The sequence below is a fragment of the Nicotiana tabacum genome, chromosome 4 (genome assembly GCF_000715075.1).
Source record: "Nicotiana tabacum cultivar K326 chromosome 4, ASM71507v2, whole genome shotgun sequence".
NCBI lineage: Eukaryota > Viridiplantae > Streptophyta > Magnoliopsida > Solanales > Solanaceae > Nicotiana > Nicotiana tabacum.
The window spans coordinates 21,510,033-21,529,944 of NC_134083.1; the positions used below are offsets into that span (position 1 = coordinate 21,510,033).

A 19,912-nucleotide genomic window follows, 5' to 3' on the forward strand; every position below is an offset into this window, starting at 1 on the left:
ACCAATACGTGATGCATCACAATACACAGTATAAGATCCTAAACCTGTAGGCGACACCAATACTGGGGTTGTAGTCAAAGCTGTCTTAAGCTTTTGAAAGCTCTCCTCACATTCCTCGGTCCACCTTAACGGAGCACCCTTTTGGGTCAATTTAGTCATAGGTGCAGCAATAGAAGAAAAATCCTCTACAAATCGACGATAATACCCTGCTAAACCAAGGAAACTCCGGATCTCAGTTGCTGATGACGGTCTGGGCCAACTCTGCACTGCTTCAATTTTCTTCGGATCTACCTTGATCCCTTCGCACGAAACTATATGACCCAAAAATTTCACTGAATCAAGCCAGAATTCACAATTTGAAAATTTTGCATATAACTTCTTTTCTCTCAAAGTCTGAAGCACAATCCTCAGGTGCTACTCATGACCTTCCCGGCTCTGGGAATACACCAGAATGTCGTAAATAAACACAATGATGAAGGAATCAAGATAGGGCTAAAATACACTATTTATTAAGTGCATAAATGATGTTGGGGCATTGGTCAGCCCAAAAGATATCACAAGGAACTCGTAATGACCATACCGAGTCCTAAAAGCAGTCTTCGGGATATCTAGCTCCCAAATCTTCAACTGATGATAGCCTGAACGTAAGTCGATCTTAGAGAACACTCTGGCACCCTGAATCTGATCAAATAGGTCATCAATACGTGGCAATGGATACATGTTCTTCACTGTGATCTTGTTCAACTGCGGTAATAAATACACATCCGCATAGAACCATCTTTCTTCTTCACAAATAAGACAGGAGCACCCCAAGGCGATACACTGTGCCGAATGAATCCCTTATCAAGCAACTCTTGTAACTGCTCTTTTAATTCTTTCAACTCTGCTGGGGCCATACGATATGGTGGAATAGAAATGGGCTGAGTGCCCGGTAATAAATCAATGCCAAAGTCAATATCCTTATCGGGTGGTATACCCGGAAGATCCGTTGGAAATACATCAGGAAAATCCCTTACTACAGGAACTGACTCCACGGTAGGAGTATCAACACTAACATCTCTCACATAGTCTAGATACGCATCACACCCATTCTCAACCATTCGTTGAGCCTTAAGAAATGAAACAATACTACTAGGAACATGATCCAAGGTACTTCTCCACTTTAGCCGTGGTAGACCTGGCATAGCCAACGTCATCATCTTGGAGTAATAATTAAGAAAAGTGTGATAGGGCGACAACTACTCCATGCTCAAAATAATATCGAAATCCACCATACTGAGCAATAATAAATCAGCTCTAGTCTCAAAACCACTGATAACAATCAAACACGACCGATACACGCGGTCAACAATAATAGAATTATCCACGGGTGTAAATACATAAACAAAAGAACTCAAAGAATCACAGGATATGCCCAAATACAAGGCAACATAAGATGACACATAATAAGTGGAGCCTGGATCAAATAAGACTGATGCATCTCTATGACAGACCGGAATAATACATGTGATAACAGAATCGGATGCAACTTCCTCTGTCCTAGCAGGAAGGGCATAATATCTGGCCTAGCCTCCCCTCTAGGGCGACCTCTACCTGTCCGACCTCCGCCTCTAGCTGGCTGTGCAGGTGGAGTGGTAGTTGGTGCAGTAATCATGGCCTGAAAAGCCTGAGGGCCCTGTGGAATAGGTGGAGCCTGCGAAATCTGTGGAGGTGCACCCCTCTTGAATCTAGGGCAATCCCTCACCATATGACGAGTGTCACCACACTCAAAACAAGCTCTTGGAGGACGTGGCTGCTGTGACTGGCTCGGGCCTGATCGACTAGACTGACCACTGAAAGCACTCCTTACAGGAGGTACACTAGACACTGACAGTGCATAATAGGGATCCTCGGGCCTAGGAATACCCGGAGTATCGCTGGCGGCTGGAAGTGCTGAATGAACAGGACGACTCCCATAACCCCTACCCTGATGAGCTGTAGATGGGGCACGAGAACTGTTATACGTGCCAGAATCTCGGGGTCTCTTAGCTTCCCTCTCTTCTCTTTTCCGGGTCCGCATACCCTCCAATATCCTAGCAATAGAAACCACTTGCTGGTATGCGATGTCCATCTCTAACTCTCGGGCCATACTGAATCTGATACTAGGGTGGAGCCCCTCAATAAATCGGCGAACCATCTCTCGAACTGTAGCAACCAAGGCTGGTGTATGCCTAGCCAAATCACTGAATCGGACCGCATACTCTGACACGGTCATAGAACCCTGGCACAGCTGCTCAAACTCTGTGCGCCATGCATCTCTAAGACTCTGAGGAACATACTCCCTCAAGAACATATCTCAAAATTGAGTCCAAGTAAGTAAAGATGCCTCAACCAGACTATCCAACGTGTATGCCCGCCACCACTGGTAGGCCGCTCCTCTAAGATGGAATGCCGTGAAAGAAACCCCACTGGAATCCACAATACCCATAGTATGAAGGATACAATGACATTCCTCAAAAAAAACCTGAGCATCCTCTGAAGCTAAATCGCTGAAAGTGGGAGGGTGGTACTTCTTGTACCTCTCGAGCCTGAGTTGCTCCTCCTTCGAAACTGTTGCCCTAGCCTTGGGCCGAACTGGGACAACTGGCTGCACTGGTATAACCTCTGGAGCATGGTCAACTTGGGCCAGTGGCTCTGGGGTACGGGCGACGGGAGTCTGTGCTCCTCCCCCGACTTGAGATGTAGCAGGAGCAAGTGGAATTAACCTTGCCTGAGCTAGAGTGCCAAACATGCTCAGAAACTGGGCAAGACTCTCCTGAAGTGCAGGGGTAGTAACATGCGTCTCAGGTGCCTGCCCTCCAACTGGAGCTACTGCTGGCTCTGCTGCAGCAGCTCGTGCAGGTGCTCTGGCTGCACCACGTTGTCTTCCTCGGCCTCTGCCCCGGGCTCTTATGGCTCTAACAGGGGGATTGGGTGTCTGAACATCGGATCCAGTTATGCGTGTCCTCACCATCTGTGAGAGAATAGAAAGACAAGAGTTTAGAACTTCGAAGTCAACAAATGCCCACGATAAGGAATCAAAAAAGTGAAGATTTTCCTAACAGTTCCATAGCCTCCCGAAGATAAGTACAGACGTCTCCATACCGATCCGCGAGACTCTACTAAACTTGCTTGTGACTCATAACACCTATGAACCTAGAGCTCTGATACCAACTTGTCACGATCCCAATTCACCCTCCGTAGGATGTCGTGATGACACCTAGTCTCTAAGACTAGATAAGCCTAACAAATTGCGGAATAACATAATAAGAGTCTGGAACTCAAACCTCAAAAGCTATAATAAATGGAAACTGCAAATCAAAGAACTAAAATCTCCCAAAACCCGGTAGAAACAAGTCACAAGCTTCTAAGAGAAATACTAAGGTCTCTATATATCAGAGTCTACTAAAATAAGGAAAACAATATGATGAGGATAGAGGGGGACTCCGAGGTCTACGGACGCTGGCAGATGTACCTTGAAGTCTCCGCACACAGGTAGTTCACTGTTATCTGGGCTGGTAAGAAGTATCTGGATCTGCATAAAAAGATGTGCAGAAGCGTAGTATGAGTACACCATAACGGTACCCAGTAAGTGCCAAGCCTAACCTCGATAGAGTAGTGACGAGGTCAGGTCAGGCCCTACTAGAAAGTGGAAATAATAGAAAAATTAAGACAGAGGATATAATAATATAATGAAATAACTGAGGAGTGAACAACACAGCAAATAGAGGTAAACAACAGGGGCGCTCCCGAGATACCGTCTCGTAGTCCCAAAAGTAAATGCTCAACAAGGGATCTCCCGAGATACCATCTCGTAGTCCCAAAAGAAAATATGCAAGGGGATCTCCCGAGGTACCGCATCGTAGTCCCAAAGTAAATATGCAGTACATGGAGATCTCCCGAGGAACTGCCTCGTAGTACCAAAATAAATATGCAGTACAGGGGGATCCCCCGAGAAAACGCCTCGTAGTCCCAAAATAAATATGCAGCAGGTAATCGGAGGAACAGTAACTTTTCAGTCAAGAATCTTACAGTTAAAGATTTAAATCAAATCGAGGAAAAACAGGTAATTCAGCTAAGCATGTTGTACATATTGCAAGTAAGAGTTAAGGCACGTAGACATGTGATACTAGGCTAATCATGATCACTATATATACTAAGGCAACTCAGTTAAAGAATTTAATAGAAGATTACTTAGCAAGAATCGATAATTCTAAATTTAGCCCGTGTACGCGCTTATTATTTCGCGTACACGACGCTCACATATAATAAAATATTACAACAGTATCAAATCCTAGGAGAATTTCCCCCACGCATGGTTAGACAAGCCACTTGCCTCGAATCACACTCAATCAGTCAAGTAGAATGCCTTTCTCTCGATTTTCCACTTCTGCGATCGAACCTTCGTAGGTGCGACGCCGCTTCTGCGGACCACCCGTCCGCACCTGTGACCACTGCCTCACCAGCCCCTAGTCTGCTTCTGTGCTTGCCATGCTCGCTTCTGCGAGCCCGCACCTGCGGGCCAATTTCCGCAGGTGCGATTGCATCAGATGGCAGAAACTTTTAGATTTTCTTCTAAGTCCGAATTCAATCCGTTAACCATCCAAAACTCACCCGAGGCCCTCGGGACCTTAACCAAATACACCAACAAGTTTTAAAACATGATACGAACTTAGTCGAGCCTTCAAATCACGTCAAACAACGCTAAAATCACGAATCATACCCCAATTCAAGCCTAATGAACTTTAAAATTTTAAATTTCTACAAACGATGCCAGAACCTATCAAATCACATCCGATTGACCTCAAATTTTGCACACAAGTCATAAATGATATAACATACCTATTCAAATTTTCAGAATCAGATTTCGACCCCGATATAAAAAAGTCAACCCCCGGTCAAACTTCCCAAAAATTCAACTTTCGTCATTTCAAGCCTAAATTCACTATTACTCTCTATTTTTTGCCACATTCAACATTCCACCCATTTAATTATAAAACTCAGATTTGTCTGTGCTATAATTTTGGAAACTGGTGGTGTCTCTTCTAGTTCATGAGATCATAGACAAGGACTCCATATCAAGGTTGTTAGAGAGAAAAAAATAAAATTCGATTGGGATTAATCTGTATCTAGTTTATCAAAACTGTAAAAAGAGCAGCCATTCTGGGATTACATCACCTTCCTTATTATTTCAAGAAGCTAATCTAAATCTGAAAAACACCCAATCTCAAAAATAATTATCAATTTGGAGAATTTGAATCACGAGTCATAACCAAAGTACATTGGTATTCAAATATGGAAACTCTGATTCTTTCTATTTTCTCGTTCCCATTTAGATCTTGGGGAAAAAATCTGGCGGGGTGCATATCAAGGTTGTTAGAGAGAGAGAGAGAGAAAACCCGACAGGATTAAAAAAGGAAAAATGAAAAATCAGCACAAATGGTTTCCAAATGACGCTTTAGATACAAAATTTTAACTCTTCACTCACCTTTTATATGTGTAAAGTGTGTATTAGATACACTCGTGAAAGATTGAGTGTGTAAGGTAATTTTTGTTCCCAGAAGGTGTGTCATAGGGATTTGATCCATAGTTCCGGGGGTAAACTATGTATTCTACCTTTAGAAAATGACATATTTTTATATTTAAAAAATATTAATTTTTTATTTTCTCTTTAATAACTTTATTGTATTTCATGATATATTTAGGATCACGTACTAAAAGACTTTTTCTTATTTTCATTTAAAAATGAACCGGAGAAAGCAAAATATGTAACTTTTAATTTGCTTATTCAATTTGTAGTTTAATTATTTAAGAGAAATATATATTTTTAGCTGCTCCAAAAAGTAATGGCCGATAAAATATATATATACATATGTGTATTATATATAAAAAAAAATTATACATATTTTATAAATTTTTCGACCAATTAGTTTCTACCGATTGACGTGTTTTGAATTTTTGCCCTTAATTTTATTGAGAGGTAAAAGGAGAAAAGGAAGCCAGCTCTTTTGCCCATTGGATGAGGAGTTAAATTTCTGTGGCTATTGTGTAAGAGTTTCAGTTGCCATTTGAGGACATGGAGGCTGCCGCATTGCAAGCTACAAAATTTCCGGCGACATGTTCCGCCTCAACCTCAATGTCGTCTCTTCAGCCGCCGTCTGCATCCGTTGGATTCCTCGTTCCAAAATCTTTCAGAATGATTTCCTCCTTTAAGATGCCCATAATTGCCCGAGCTTCCGACCCCAAAACTGACCAACCAAATCTCAGCACTGATGAACCTGGCTTTCCTTTCCTACCACAGGTTATACCCCCAGTCCCTCCCGTCAATTAACTTTTCGTTTGATCACGATTTTCACAAGCATTTTGGCAATATTTTCAAATTCTTAACGAGTAATTTTTTGTATTATTATTTACATACTACTACTCCTTGTGAGGTCGTTTTTGAAATTTTATGACAAGCAGGAGGATTTGAACTTCTTATTAAAACTGGGAGTCGGTTCGGTCGCCGGAGGAGCTGCAATAAAGTACGGAAGCGTTATTTTCCCAGAGATAACAAGACCAAATATTTCATTGGCTCTCTTTATGATATCAGCTCCGGTGGTTATTTCCGCTGTGCTCTTATTTTTGCAAAGTCGTGCTGATTCAAAAGAGTAAAAATGAGGGTCATTTTTGGATGAACAGGCAATCTCTTGGACCGTACCAAAACGGAAAGTCTAGGGAGTGGACGTTAGTAGCTCTAGACCAATTGTTTTATCCTATTCAAAATCGTCAGTCGATGAGATATTATTTAGTTCGCATAATCTTGTGGTTTCTTTTTTCAGTGTAAAGCATGCGTGGTGAAACTCTGTAACCAACAATTGGACGTTGGGAATGCAATTATTATAGGCAGTGATGCCTTTTAATTTTAACACCGAGTTGGGGAACTATATACTCTATATTCATGTCTTTATGTAACACTGATAAGTCTACGTAATTTACAACTAGGCAGGATATCCGCAAAAGAAATCACTAGTTCATGCTTTATCAATGATGATTTATTTGGGTTTTAGACATTAATCCACCTCGTATATTTGCACTGGAGATATATGCCTGGACATCGTAACACAAACTCCTGTGGCTGTGACATGAATAATCTGCAACAATGCAAAGATAATTATCGGTATTTCACATTTATGTCCTGTGGAGTACTAGTATGGTGAGGGAAATACAAACATTTTTCATAATCGCAAACATTCCCTTTTCGGATTGATGAGTGTTGTGTTTCTCACGACACATTTTTTTAAAAGGACAAAGATAGAAGCAAATAGCAATCTACCTCCATTAAGATAAAAGGAAATCCAAAATGCTCCGACTTTTCTTCGTTTCTAGTAAATGCTTGTGACATACAAAATTTCTTACATAATAATTTAGCTGTTAGAATCCAACTCATGGACCTGTTTGAGGTGGAGAAGAAGTATTGCCAGAATTTACAAGGGCGAAGAATCAGGTTTCCTAAAATAAAATAGGGTGGCTGGATTCAATTTCTCGGGCAGAATCAACAAAAAGTTATTCTAAGAAATAAAGCGCCGCAAGATCCTCTAGAGGCTATTCTGAGGATCATAAAATTCAATGCCACTGCTGTATAAAGAGGATTGTATGAAGCAGTATCCCATAAATGAGGATTACAGGTTGTCTCTTAACCACTTTAGTGCACCATTCACGACAGACCTGTGATCACAAACCTTTACTTATGAGCAAGAAATATTGGAAACAGGAACAAAATTAGAGCGCTTGAATTTTAAAGGAAAATAAACCAAAACGTGGATAAGATCAATTCTTTCAGAATTAAGGCGAATCTAATAAGAAGTGTCAGGGATGGTGCAAATTTTAGTGGTAAACCAAAAAAGTCCAACATCGAGCTAAAATATACGCCTATAAGTAAATTGTCATTCTACCGGGGCTCTGTGAATGTAAATAATGTCTATTTTCTAGCACGTTTGCTCAATTCATACAGAAAAATCACTTATATGGTTAATGATCATGGGCTCTACCCATGGTTTTACACCGCAAAAAGGTGATTTCCATGGTTCTAACAACATACAAATCTTTCACGTGAAGGCTAAATTACTAAGAAGTAAATACTTTCCATGAAAAATCCTAATTAAAGAGTAATGTCAAGAAATTTACCCAGCAAAATCTGTTAACTTCTTCAATGGATCATCTTGATCTTCTGATGACTCATCGGTTTTTGCTGTACTTGAATCTGAATCTACTGGAGTTTCTGTAGTTTTAGCTGCAAAGAAGAAAAACATGGGTCAATTCTTATGCTAGAGGAATGGACCGACTATAAATGAGATATTCATTTTGACACCAAAGTGCCATGGCTTTTGGTTTACTCAACCTGATTATAATGTTCCTACATGGCTACATTTAGAGCAACAGGTGTTTCCCTTTTGAGTGAGGAGAATTTCTAACCTTTGACACGGAGAGTTCATTCAGAACATGATTTTCTTATCCTCGGAGTGAAAAGTACTTTTTTGGGACAGTTGTATAGAGGAAGGGTTCTGACACCTGACTGTAGTTCCTAATCAAGTGCTCTATATTATTTCCGAAGCACCCTCAAAAAAGGATTTCCTTTCCCACTAATATTCTAGGTTAAGAAAACGTGAAGGAGCATTTATATAGTATGGGGTGGAATCAATTACTTCATTTCTCAATTCACAAGTAATAATATATTCCTCTTGTTCTCCATATTTTGATTTTTGCATCAGTTTTGGACCCGTTTGGCCATGAGTTTTGCCAAAATAAATTTGGGATTTATTTGGCAAACACATGTTTGGCCATAGATTTTGCCCACATTTTGGCAAAATCCCAAATCCTAAATCCTAAATCCTAAATCCTAAATCCCAAAATCACCTCAATTGCTGATTTTGGGCCAAAACATGACCGTTACATTTTTTAAAATTTTTAAATATTACCCTAAACTTTTATAGTTTGTAAAAGAGCCCACATTTATTACGACCAACTAAATATTTGATGAATATGCTCCCTTATCAGCTCAATCCTTTGTGCATCTTACTTTTGCTTCTGATTTGTAGGCTAAATGGCTTTCTGAATACTCATATCAGTTAACTTTTTCTTTTTAATTAGGAGCCGTAATTCTCTAATGGGATTTCATTGTAATTAATGATTTATATAGTTCATTATAAAAATGATAATTTTGTACCAAACTTATTTACGTTCAGGACTATGGTTTGTGATAATGGTACTATTGGGTATTTGTGATAGTTTTTCGAACTTATGGGGTATAAGTCATGTTTCATGTTTTTTCAAATAAAAAGTGAAATATGTTTTGAAAAATCATGTCCAAACACATTTTCATCTTCAAACCAAACTTCACCCAAATCAGATTTTTCAAAACAAATTTGGGACTCTATGGCCAAACGCTACAAATTTCCAAGTCAAACGTAGTGATTGATCTTGGGGTGTTTAAGTGACTATCCAAATACCACGCTTCCTGCTGTTGCTGTTAAAGTAGCCAAAACCTATAACTGAACTTGCAAATGATTCATATTTATCAATAGCATCGCTTGCTGAACAGATGACCCAGGTCTAGTTCGAGACAAGATAAGAGGTAGCATTTATTAGGAAGGATATCTACCCTCAGCCAAACAAGTGAAAAATCACAACCCAGTATTCATTATCTCTACCATTCATGTATAGAGAATTGAGGAAATGATGAATCAAGAAGTAGTCATATACCAGTTGGCTGAACTGTTGCTCGAGGTTTTGTACGAATGCTTGATGTCTTATTTAGGGATGCAAGTTCTTCAAGCAATTCACGCTCCTTCACACTGCAAAATAAAGAAGAACCAAGTAGATAAGAGAACTGACATGTATAATTAGTTCATCATCTACAACTTAACACTTGCACACCTGATGCGTTTTGGTATGCTAACTTTAATCGTGAACAAATGATCACCACGTATTGATGGCTTATTCAGCTTCGGTGCACCTTTCCTTGCCAAGACAAGCACATCACCAGGTTGAGTGCCTGGAGGAATCTGGAGATCGGTCATCCCTTCCACTGTTTTAACCTGACGAAAACATCAGGAGAAGCAAAATCACTAAGAAATATGATGTCAATAATTGGGCATGTAATGATTTGTAAACATACAATTGGGGAGTTAGTGAATCTTGGGAAACGAGTGTACTCTATTCTTGCATAAAAGGGTAGAAAATATGCCTATAGGGACTAAGTGATTTATTTGATATCTTTTTCAGCATGTCCTATTCCTGTACACTGTTAGATAACATGCCCATAAGAATCTAAGTGCTTCACTTGACCACATGCTCCACTTCTACACGGTATTAGATAGTTTGCATGTAGGATTCAAACTTCACTAGTTATCTGCTCAATTTGCTCTAATGCTATGTGTTAGATATCATGCCTATAGGATACAACAACATATGTTTTTACTAACTCTCATTTAGATACCATGTTTATAGGGCTTCAACTAATTAATCAATCAATCGCTTCTATTGCTTTTAGCATACTGCTCATCTAGATATCATGACTCTATGACCTTAATCAACTAAGCGATTACTTTGTTTCTTCATTGTATTTGTTTCTTCATTGTATTGATACACTTAGATGACATGCCTATAGGGACAAAGTATCATAAAATCAATTTCAATTGTCAACCGTTAGAAATCCTGCCTATAAGATATTGTTACTCGTCTTAGAAAGCATGCCTATAAATCAACGTCGTTAATCTTGGGCTTTCAAACAGTCTTATTGCCTCGCTGCACGAACAATATTGATGCCATACCTATATGTAAGTAATACTTTTAATCTGCAAATCTATTAGCCTAAAACTGCAATGCTACAAGTACAATGCGGGAAATCAGAATCAATTGAAGGAAGGGCAAACTGAGGTGGCCTTTAGAGATGCCAGGGGTTAGTTCTTTCTCTCACACCTTCTTTTCCCTTTTTCACCAAGGAAGAAAGACTAATCTTCCAAGCGGACAAACATAGAATATAGAAAGATCTCATCATATGGCAGGAGAAGTTGAGTACAGTACTATCATGCATTTGTTGTGTGAAGAAATTTAAAAACTAGTGAAACTTTCAGAATCTTGTATTCATTTCTGTTTTATATTTCAAGTAGATGTACCTAGCCCCTGTAGGAACCCCCCGGATCTGATAGGGGAAATTTCTTGAAAGAGGCTCATTTGAAAGGAGCAAGCACCAAGTCTATGAGAACCAATTTGGGTTCATACTAAAGTATCTGAATTTCTATTTTTCTGATTCACCAAAAACATATGGATCTAGGCTCTTAAACAATACTTCCGCACATGCTTTATCTTGAGGATACCACAATTATTTACAGTGAGACAATTATAGTAGCGGTATAGAGACATAACGCTATAGTGCATCATTATCTTATTTCACATTCTTATCAGAATATGACGGGAGTCAAGGGAAAAATCATGTTAATATTTACCTTAACAACAGCCCCAAGTATAGCATCTAGATAACCAACTGAAACTGTTGAAATAAGATTTATGCCATCTCTTTGGATCTCAGGTATCTCTTCAATGTCAAGATAAACAAAAAGATCTCCAGGCGGGGCCCTGCAAAACAAAGACAAAGATCAATAAACAACCTGAGCTATAAGTTCTCAATCTCAATTTGTATATGAACATCTAACAAGTGATGGAGTCGTGTCTCAGAATTCACATTAAAGGTTTATATCTTTCCCTTTTCTTATATATGATTAGCATATTCACATTTAGTTCTAAAGGCCAACAGAAGAGTACTACGCGATTGCATAACAAATGATAGGACAGATCTATTAGGCTATTGGATCTCTTGGCAAATTATCACATCCGACAGAAAGTGCAAATAACACACATATAAGACAAAATGAAATGGCCCCCTGAGATGGTTATCCTATCCTTTTTAGACCTCCATGTGCACCAGCCCGGAGGTTCCACACCATGATGATTCAAGATGTTAGAAGAAGACGAGGTAGACCTAAAATCACATATAAGGAAATTTTCTCAAAGATCTAGCATCTCTAGCAATCTGTGCAGACTTAGACGACTTAGAGAATAATAAAACAAAAATGGAAGCAAAAGGTCCATATAGGCGATACAAAGTATTTGGAATTAAATCTTACTCATGTTTGTACACTTACTTTAGGTCCAATATTTGTAGGAGTCTTTTTAAAATGATTAGAGATTTATATATTACGAAGGAGCTATGTTGCTCGGATCCTCCAAAAATATCGTCACACCAGCGTCGGTCCTCCAAAAATAATGCATCTTTTGAGAATATGAGACGAATGCTGTAATATTTTTGGAGGATTTGAGCAACATAGTCAGGGACTAAGGAGTATTTGTTGAATACTCATCCGGACGTGCTAGTTCTAATGAAAGAATGTCACTTGCATTCCTCACATGTCCAAACAGCAACAGGGAACCCCTATATTTCCCAAGATCGTGACATCACTTTGACAGAAATGCCCCACTGATTGTGTAGAACAACTAAAATTAAACACAATATAATACACTCTTAATCTGAAATCATCGTAATAGCAATGAAAAGCCTCATCTTTTATCTTCTCCTAACCCAACCCAACCCAACCCTTTTTTAAATCAACCTGGTATTTGACAGATGGAATTTGGACAATTATAAGCATGGTTGAATGGAAATAGTGAGCATAAGTTTAAGAAGGGTAGCTCAAACTTTTTGTCTCTTATTCTCATCTTTTGAGGTGTTGCTATGGGTTTAATTGTTTATAGCTAAGTAACAGCACATTTCTGTAAAGGAGTCAAGGCAGCAGCTTTTCCTTTTACTCTCTCTCTTTACAGAGTGAGTAAAGCATATTTGGAATACAACACTCAAATTTGACTCAGTTAAGAAGCTACAGTTGGCTGAAAGATTATCATGCTGGAGGTGTGTACCTAGGTCCTCCCTGTTTAACAACACCGGGGATAATTATGAAGCCATTATACTTATTCCTAAAGACTAAAGAAGAAAAATCATGCAAATGGTTGTTAATATGTTTTACTGAACATACAAGAATCCCAGAGATGTTTTACTGACCACAACCCAGGACAATTATGCAGATGACTGTTATAGATATGCAACTGTATAGCTTAAATACATTACCCCCTAGGACCTGCATCACCCTCACCAGCAACTCTGAGGATACTGCCCTTGCTCACTCCAGGAGGTATCTTGACTTTTATGTCTTTCTTCACTCGTATCCGCCCCTCGCCAGAGCATTTACGACAAGATTCAGAAATCATTTCACCATCCCCACCACAGTTTGGGCAGACAGAAACCTACACACAGTCCAAATAGGTGGAAAATGTAACAATGAGTATGGACATATACATTTCGTATAACAAAGATAAGAAAGCCAAGCAATGTTAGAACCTAGAGGACAAACAACCAATCAACAGAAAGATTAAAGCAATATAAATATATCATATCTGTTAAGAAACTGGACCTTGGGCCTAACTTAACCCCAAATCTAGCTCATCATACAAGGAGATAACACCTCATTCCATCAACCAACGCAGGACACTTAACACCTCCTCGTACATTCAGGACTGGAGATCTAGTGAGTGGATAATATAATATAGGGTTCCAACATTGGGTAAACTAAGAAGCGCGGTAGATCGGTGCCTAATACCATGTTAAGAAAATGGACACTTTGACATAACTCAACCCAAAAACTAGCACATGAAGTGTTGCCCAAAACCATATTAGGAGAAAACAACACATCCCATCCAATGAGGAACAATAACAATGTCCAGGCAAACAAGTAATCTTTTAACTTACAGATTCCTCCACAATTAGCACATCCTTGTGCATGGAAAGACTGACCTGCGGCCCTCATCATTTATCTGTAGTAGTCATGCCATGTTATGCATATTGCTTTGCTACATGATTTCAGATTATGTTTGACTATCTACTTTCAAATCAACTAAAGATGCACATTAAGGCCACCTTACCCGTGGTTTCTTCAATAATGAAAACTATCACCACATTCTAGATGTTAGCTCTCTGAAAAGCAAGCTAAAGGATTTTTATTCAGCCCCAATTATTTCTATTAAGTACGATGTATTTAACTTCAATTACTTATCACAAAAAAGATATATTTAATTTCAATCACAGATTTAGCACCATCAGTTCATAAGCGCTTCATGTTGCCTACCTAATTATTCCACAGGAGTTGGAAAGACATTATCATTTTTTTTATAACCATGGTGTCCGGGCTAGCTTGTGCACACCTCGACTAATTCCACGTATACCTGCCACCTCCCACCAGCAACAGGTACCAAGTAACTCTATCCACCAAGGCTTGGATAGATGGGAAGAAATCACCTAGTGTTTTGTCTCCGTTGGGATTTGAACGTGGTTCTCACCCACTTCATTGACCACTAGGCCACACCGTTGGGTGCAAGACATTATCATTTCAAAACTGCTAAAGGAATTCAAACCTCTTTGAATCATCCCTTCACTGTGTGTCTTTCTATGAATTTGCTGAGCCTCTTTGAAGGTGGAGCTATCCCTAAATGGAGAGTCGTGACCACTACCCAGAAACCACCTGATCTCCTCGAACATGTACAGTCAGCCTCACAGTTAATTCTAGGCAATATCAGGGTAACAGTGCTCAGATAAAACCCAGTGTTCCAAAAGTGACCCAGTTAGGGTAGGAGTGTCAAATTGGCAAGTTGGACCAAATTTGCGCGGGTTAAAACAGATTGAGTTAACATATGAATCATACCTAAACCACCCAAAGTTCACTTGGTGTCAAGATAAGTGTGTCAATTTGGCCGAACATTTGGTCATAACCGAATCTGCCTAATTCAAAATCATGTTTCATTTGCTTGTTTGTTCGTCTTATAATTTGTTTAATTTCCAAACCCAGCTAAAAACAACATATTCTTCTCTTTATAGAGAGAGAAAATGGATGAACACACATATACGACGAAAAATAATTCTACTTTTTGAGTCAATGAAATTATTCCCAACCCACACGAACTAGACAGCTTGGGAAGGTTATACTCATATGGGCTAAGTTTGACACCCCTAGTTAGCAGCTGATTCTCTCTACAAGCAACAGCAAACAGATTGATTCTCTTAAAAATGACTCGGGACTCCTGAAAACATGCTCATGTTGTAATATCAGATAAGGATGCTCTAGAGGATATGGATCCAGTAACTCATTTTTGAACAAAGAAAACTAATTCTGTCATCAACTGAAAGTGATAAAGAAATAATAAATGAAATCCCAACAAACTTATAATAAAAAAAAAATGTAATCTAAGAGCCAACCAAAGAATAGATTTATATGTTATTACCTGAGAAAACATGCCAAAAGGTGTTTGTTCAGTCCTCATAACTTGACCTCGGCCACCACAGGTTGAGCATATCCTCATTTTGGAACCTACTTTTGCTCCAGTTCCCACACAAACTTCACAAGTTTCAAGATGTGAAAGCTCGAATTCTTTTTCTGCTCCAAAGATAGCCGCTGAAAATCCTAATGTCATGTCGTAACTGAAAGGCATTGAAGTGTAAATAAACTCTATTAGGCTTGCCAGTATATTATTTGATCTGCAAACTTGAAGTTTATATCAAACAGTGTCTATTTCAACTTTTATGCTTCTAAACTATACATTGTTCCTAGGATAATATTGTATGCTTCATTTTGTGCAAGTATACACAATCCAATTTGAACTTGGCATACTTCTTTATGTCAGGGGATTGATATGTTAAAGAGACGGAAACCTACAATTCATGTAAAGACCATTTCAAGCACAAATGTATGCTGATATCATGCTCAGCTAGTTCTTCAGGTCGTAAGTAAAGATCAGTAACATGAATATAAATGATATCTGATAGCACCTAATTCCTAATAAAGACTCCAGCACTATTTTGAAATGGAGTTAGAGACTTTGCTGTTCCCGAGTTTTACCAATCATACTACGTAACTACAAGACGCTATCAGTTGTCAGAATGAGCTTTGCCCGCATGGTTAGCAAGTCTAATTGTAACCATGATTTTGAAGAAGTTCCACTTGATACTACAAATTATCATTCTAATGGAGCTATGGTCCACTGCTATATGATAGGTTAGAGGCCATACTCGTCCTATAGTTTACCTGTCATACTATGGTAGCAATGCATATTTGTTATCAGAAAGACAGAAACAGTTTTCTCCTCATGATTAATGAAGCAGACGTGTGACCAAAGCCTTTTTTACAAGTATACCGGTGACCACAACTTAGTATAGGCTTTTATTTGATGATCAAATTATTCCAATCAGCTCCTGACTCACCGTAGATCTTCACCCTTGGTAGCAGTACTGCGGCGACGCGTTCCAAATCCAGATCCGTCCATTCCAAAACCACCCATAGAAGGTCCAAAGAATGTTTCAAATAGATCAAAAGGATTTGTCTGCAGTAGAATTCACCAAAATAGAAAAAGAAACAGATCAGAGTCGAAGACAATTTCCATATAACCATGCAAATATTATGTATCTTCCCACTTTCTTCTGCAACCTACTCATTTTACCATTTTTTTAAAAGTAAATAAATTAGAAGAATAGCATATGGGCATGCTGCCTGTACACATCGACACATTTACTTAGACTCAAGTCCAACTCCCATTCCTAAATCAAACAGAACCCAATCTATCGGCTGGCATGCAAAAAACAGAAAGTACACAGAAACCATCACCGCGATTCAACTTCTTCCGTTCACATTCTATTTGCAAAATGATAATATATTTATCTTCATAGGTAGGAAGAATTCTATTCTTCTTTTAATACATAATCTTGGTTGAACTAATAACTTTTCTGCTTTTTAAGTGGTGGGAGGAGGAATGGTAAAGTTTGCTGATATTACCTGTGTCATGCCATTCAACATAACTGAACAGCACTCTTTTCCCATTTGAAAATTGAATGAAACCTAAAGAATTCTATAAACCTTCTCAATTCACAATGTAATATATTTTCCTCTTCAAGTGGGGTGAGAGGAGGAAAAGGCAAAAAATTAGCACTCACAGTTGCGGGAAGGACAAACACTGGCAACCTGTAATTGCCAAAACTTGCAGATATTGTGTATGTAAGCGTAGTACAAGAACATACTAGAACTGCTTGGTAAAATAGATGACAAATGTCACCAAGGAAATAACTACTTCCAGACCCTTTCATACTTAGAGAAAAGCATGAACTAAACATACAATATTGAGTAAAGTAAATTTCAAAATTTTCCATCAAAGGATCCAAGTTACTACATGACAAAATTTATCATAACGATATTTGGTACTACTCTTTTTCGATAAGCCATGATTTTTGGTACTTTCTCTGTCCCATTTCCATGGTCCTACTTGGAATTGGCAGGGGAACTAAGAAAAAAGTAGAAAATGAGTTGTTTATTGGTAACACACTTGAGCCATAAAAGTTATTGCCAAAATAGAATATAAGGTGCATAAGAAGAGTAAAAGTTGGTCATACGTATTGTGTTCAGATTACATGAGTTAAAACTTCCCCTCTAAAGAAAGTGGATATTAATTCGAGAAGGACTAAAAGAAAATTATGCTATCTTTTTGGAACACAATAAATAAGAATTTATGGCATACCGTGTAAGCTCCTGCTTGGGCCCCTACAGTACTTTTCACCCCGGCTTCACCATATTGATCATATAATGCTCTTTTTTTGTCATCTGATAGTACCTGGAAAGTTAACACTTCAGAGTCGCACGAAAAAGTTAAAAAAAAAGGAGAAATATGTCAAGATACTAACAGCAGGATTCTAAACCTTTAGATAGTTTGAAAGATAAAATATGGCACTTCCACCTTAATTAAAAAGCAGACCATTTGCAAAATACGTGAGAAAATGGATCATTTCGGATTTAGCAGACAGACGACCATTGCAGTTTCAAAGGTAGATACATGAAGAAACAGATTGAATAAGTGGATAAACAGTAATTCCACCAAGCAAAGGGGAGAGAGGGGAATATAGAGATGACAATACCAGAATCTGTATAAAAGCCACGTATACCAGAAGATCAATATTTTCAGAAGGAAATAAGAAACACTGCCTGGGATCAGATGTTAAAATTACTAAACTTCCATATTTACCTCATAAGCATCCTTAATCTCCTTAAACTTTTCTGGTGCATTAGGTTCCTTGTTGACATCCGGGTGATACTATAAAACACCATCAAAGTAAGAAACAGATTATTGGAGAATAGAATAATGTGTTGCTGTGGAACTATCTTAATTGTGAAGGCCCAAAGAACTGGGCAAAAGTGTAGCAGTAGTTGTAAGACGAGCATAAGATTCATCATCCTACTAGAGTATATAAGTTATGGACGCGCACAGAAAGTAAAGAATCAAAAAATACAAAGAAAAAGATGCCATATGCAGACCAACGATTCATAACGCGTTATTAGCATCTTTTCAGTCTAAGCTCCTTCACGATAGAGGCAGTCCCAACCATACAAAATCAGATTGAGTAGCACAAAATACTTGAAATAGAAATGGAAATTTATAATTAGCAACTTGTGCTATCCAAAAAAAAATGCATATATTTTATGGTCCGCAACAAGGTTACATATTTCCAAATCCTATATACGAGGGCACTATATCATAATTCTTCATGATGTGTAGTGCCAGAGCTCCCTCCATCTGTGATCAACAGTAAACAATAAAGGTGCCAACTATCATCTAGTAAGGGTTCATTGAAAACTAAAAATCAATTAATCTGCTAATTCACAAGTTCATCAGAATCTTGGCAACACAATTTACATATGTTCAGTTACATTATTCCGGGGAATCTTCAACTTTCCCTCTTGTTCCCATCGAAAGACCACTAAATCGTAAATATCCTGCTAGTTCACTTCTTAAACCTTAAATTAAATACACTTATCCGCTTCCGCAAAAATAAACAGGAAATACGTAAATAAATCAAATGCCAATATCTTGGAATAATTCAGTACCTGGCGCGCTAACCTTCGATAAGCAGCCTTAATATCTTTACTGCTAGCAGATTTTGGGACCCCAAGAGTGGAGTAATAATCAGCGGCAGCAACCACCACCAATCTTCCAAAGCGTCGTGCCGATATCTTCTTATTGTACTGGGAGGAAGAAGAAGAAGAAGAAGAAAAGGAAACAGATATAAGCTTCTTGTGGGTCCACAAAGGGGTCCCACCGGAGAAGAAACAAGAAGAGGAAGAAGGAGGAAGCGAGGGACAATGGGAGCGGTCGGAGGTAGTGAAGCTGAGAAAAGAAGGGCGGAGAGATAGAGAAGCTGTGCTGGCCATTGCCGTAGAGTTCATGAATGAACTGGGAGAGTAGTTAACTGTTTTACAAGAAGATGAACAAGAGAGAGAACCGTTTGATTTTGGTCATTCCGTTGTTACCGAATTGGTATTTGGGGAATTGGGGAAAATAGAAAAAAAGAATATATATATATATAAAGGAAAGAGATGAATGGTTATCCTATAGACAGGAGGTGAGAGCCAAAAGATGTGGTCCGATATTGTGACGCGCTTCAATACCATAATATGTTTCAATTATACAACACGTTTTATATTGTCCTGTGAAATACAGTGTAATTCTCACCAAGTTACATTTACTTTTTAACGCAACTCCTCGACGCTAAAATTTTGAAAATTTTCGATGGCAACAAAATTTCAAAACCTCTCGGATTTATATAGTACTATAAACTATTTAACCATTCATAATTGTTTTTTCTAATTGGCAAAATGATTATAAATGCATTTTTCAGATTATTATAACAAAAAATATTTGAGAAAAGCGTGAAAATGACTGGCTATTCTACTACTATTTGATTAGCTGAGGAATAAAAAGAATTCATAAATGGTAT

At 38.5% G+C, this 19,912-nt stretch overlaps 1 protein-coding gene and 1 long non-coding RNA gene across 2 annotated transcripts; one reads left to right on the forward strand and one right to left on the reverse strand.

Moving 5' to 3' along the window:
* The first annotated feature begins 6,024 nt into the window (after positions 1 to 6,024).
* On the forward strand, positions 6,025 to 6,926 carry LOC107828422 (uncharacterized). The gene is made up of 2 exons (XR_012708560.1): positions 6,025 to 6,319; positions 6,481 to 6,926. It is a non-coding gene; the product is annotated as an uncharacterized LOC107828422 (long non-coding RNA).
* Positions 6,927 to 7,316: 390 nt separating this feature from the next.
* Positions 7,317 to 19,492, reverse strand: LOC107828423 (uncharacterized). Its single transcript, XM_016655719.2, has 11 exons — positions 19,023 to 19,492; positions 18,163 to 18,231; positions 17,662 to 17,754; positions 16,358 to 16,476; positions 15,382 to 15,577; positions 13,178 to 13,353; positions 11,505 to 11,634; positions 9,934 to 10,094; positions 9,760 to 9,851; positions 8,185 to 8,290; positions 7,317 to 7,725 (listed from the first exon to the last, which is right to left on the reverse strand). Exons 1-11 carry the CDS (start codon positions 19,359 to 19,361, stop codon positions 7,680 to 7,682), a joined length of 1,527 nt encoding a protein of 508 aa, XP_016511205.1. The 5' UTR covers positions 19,362 to 19,492; the 3' UTR covers positions 7,317 to 7,679.
* Positions 19,493 to 19,912: the final 420 nt, after the last annotated feature.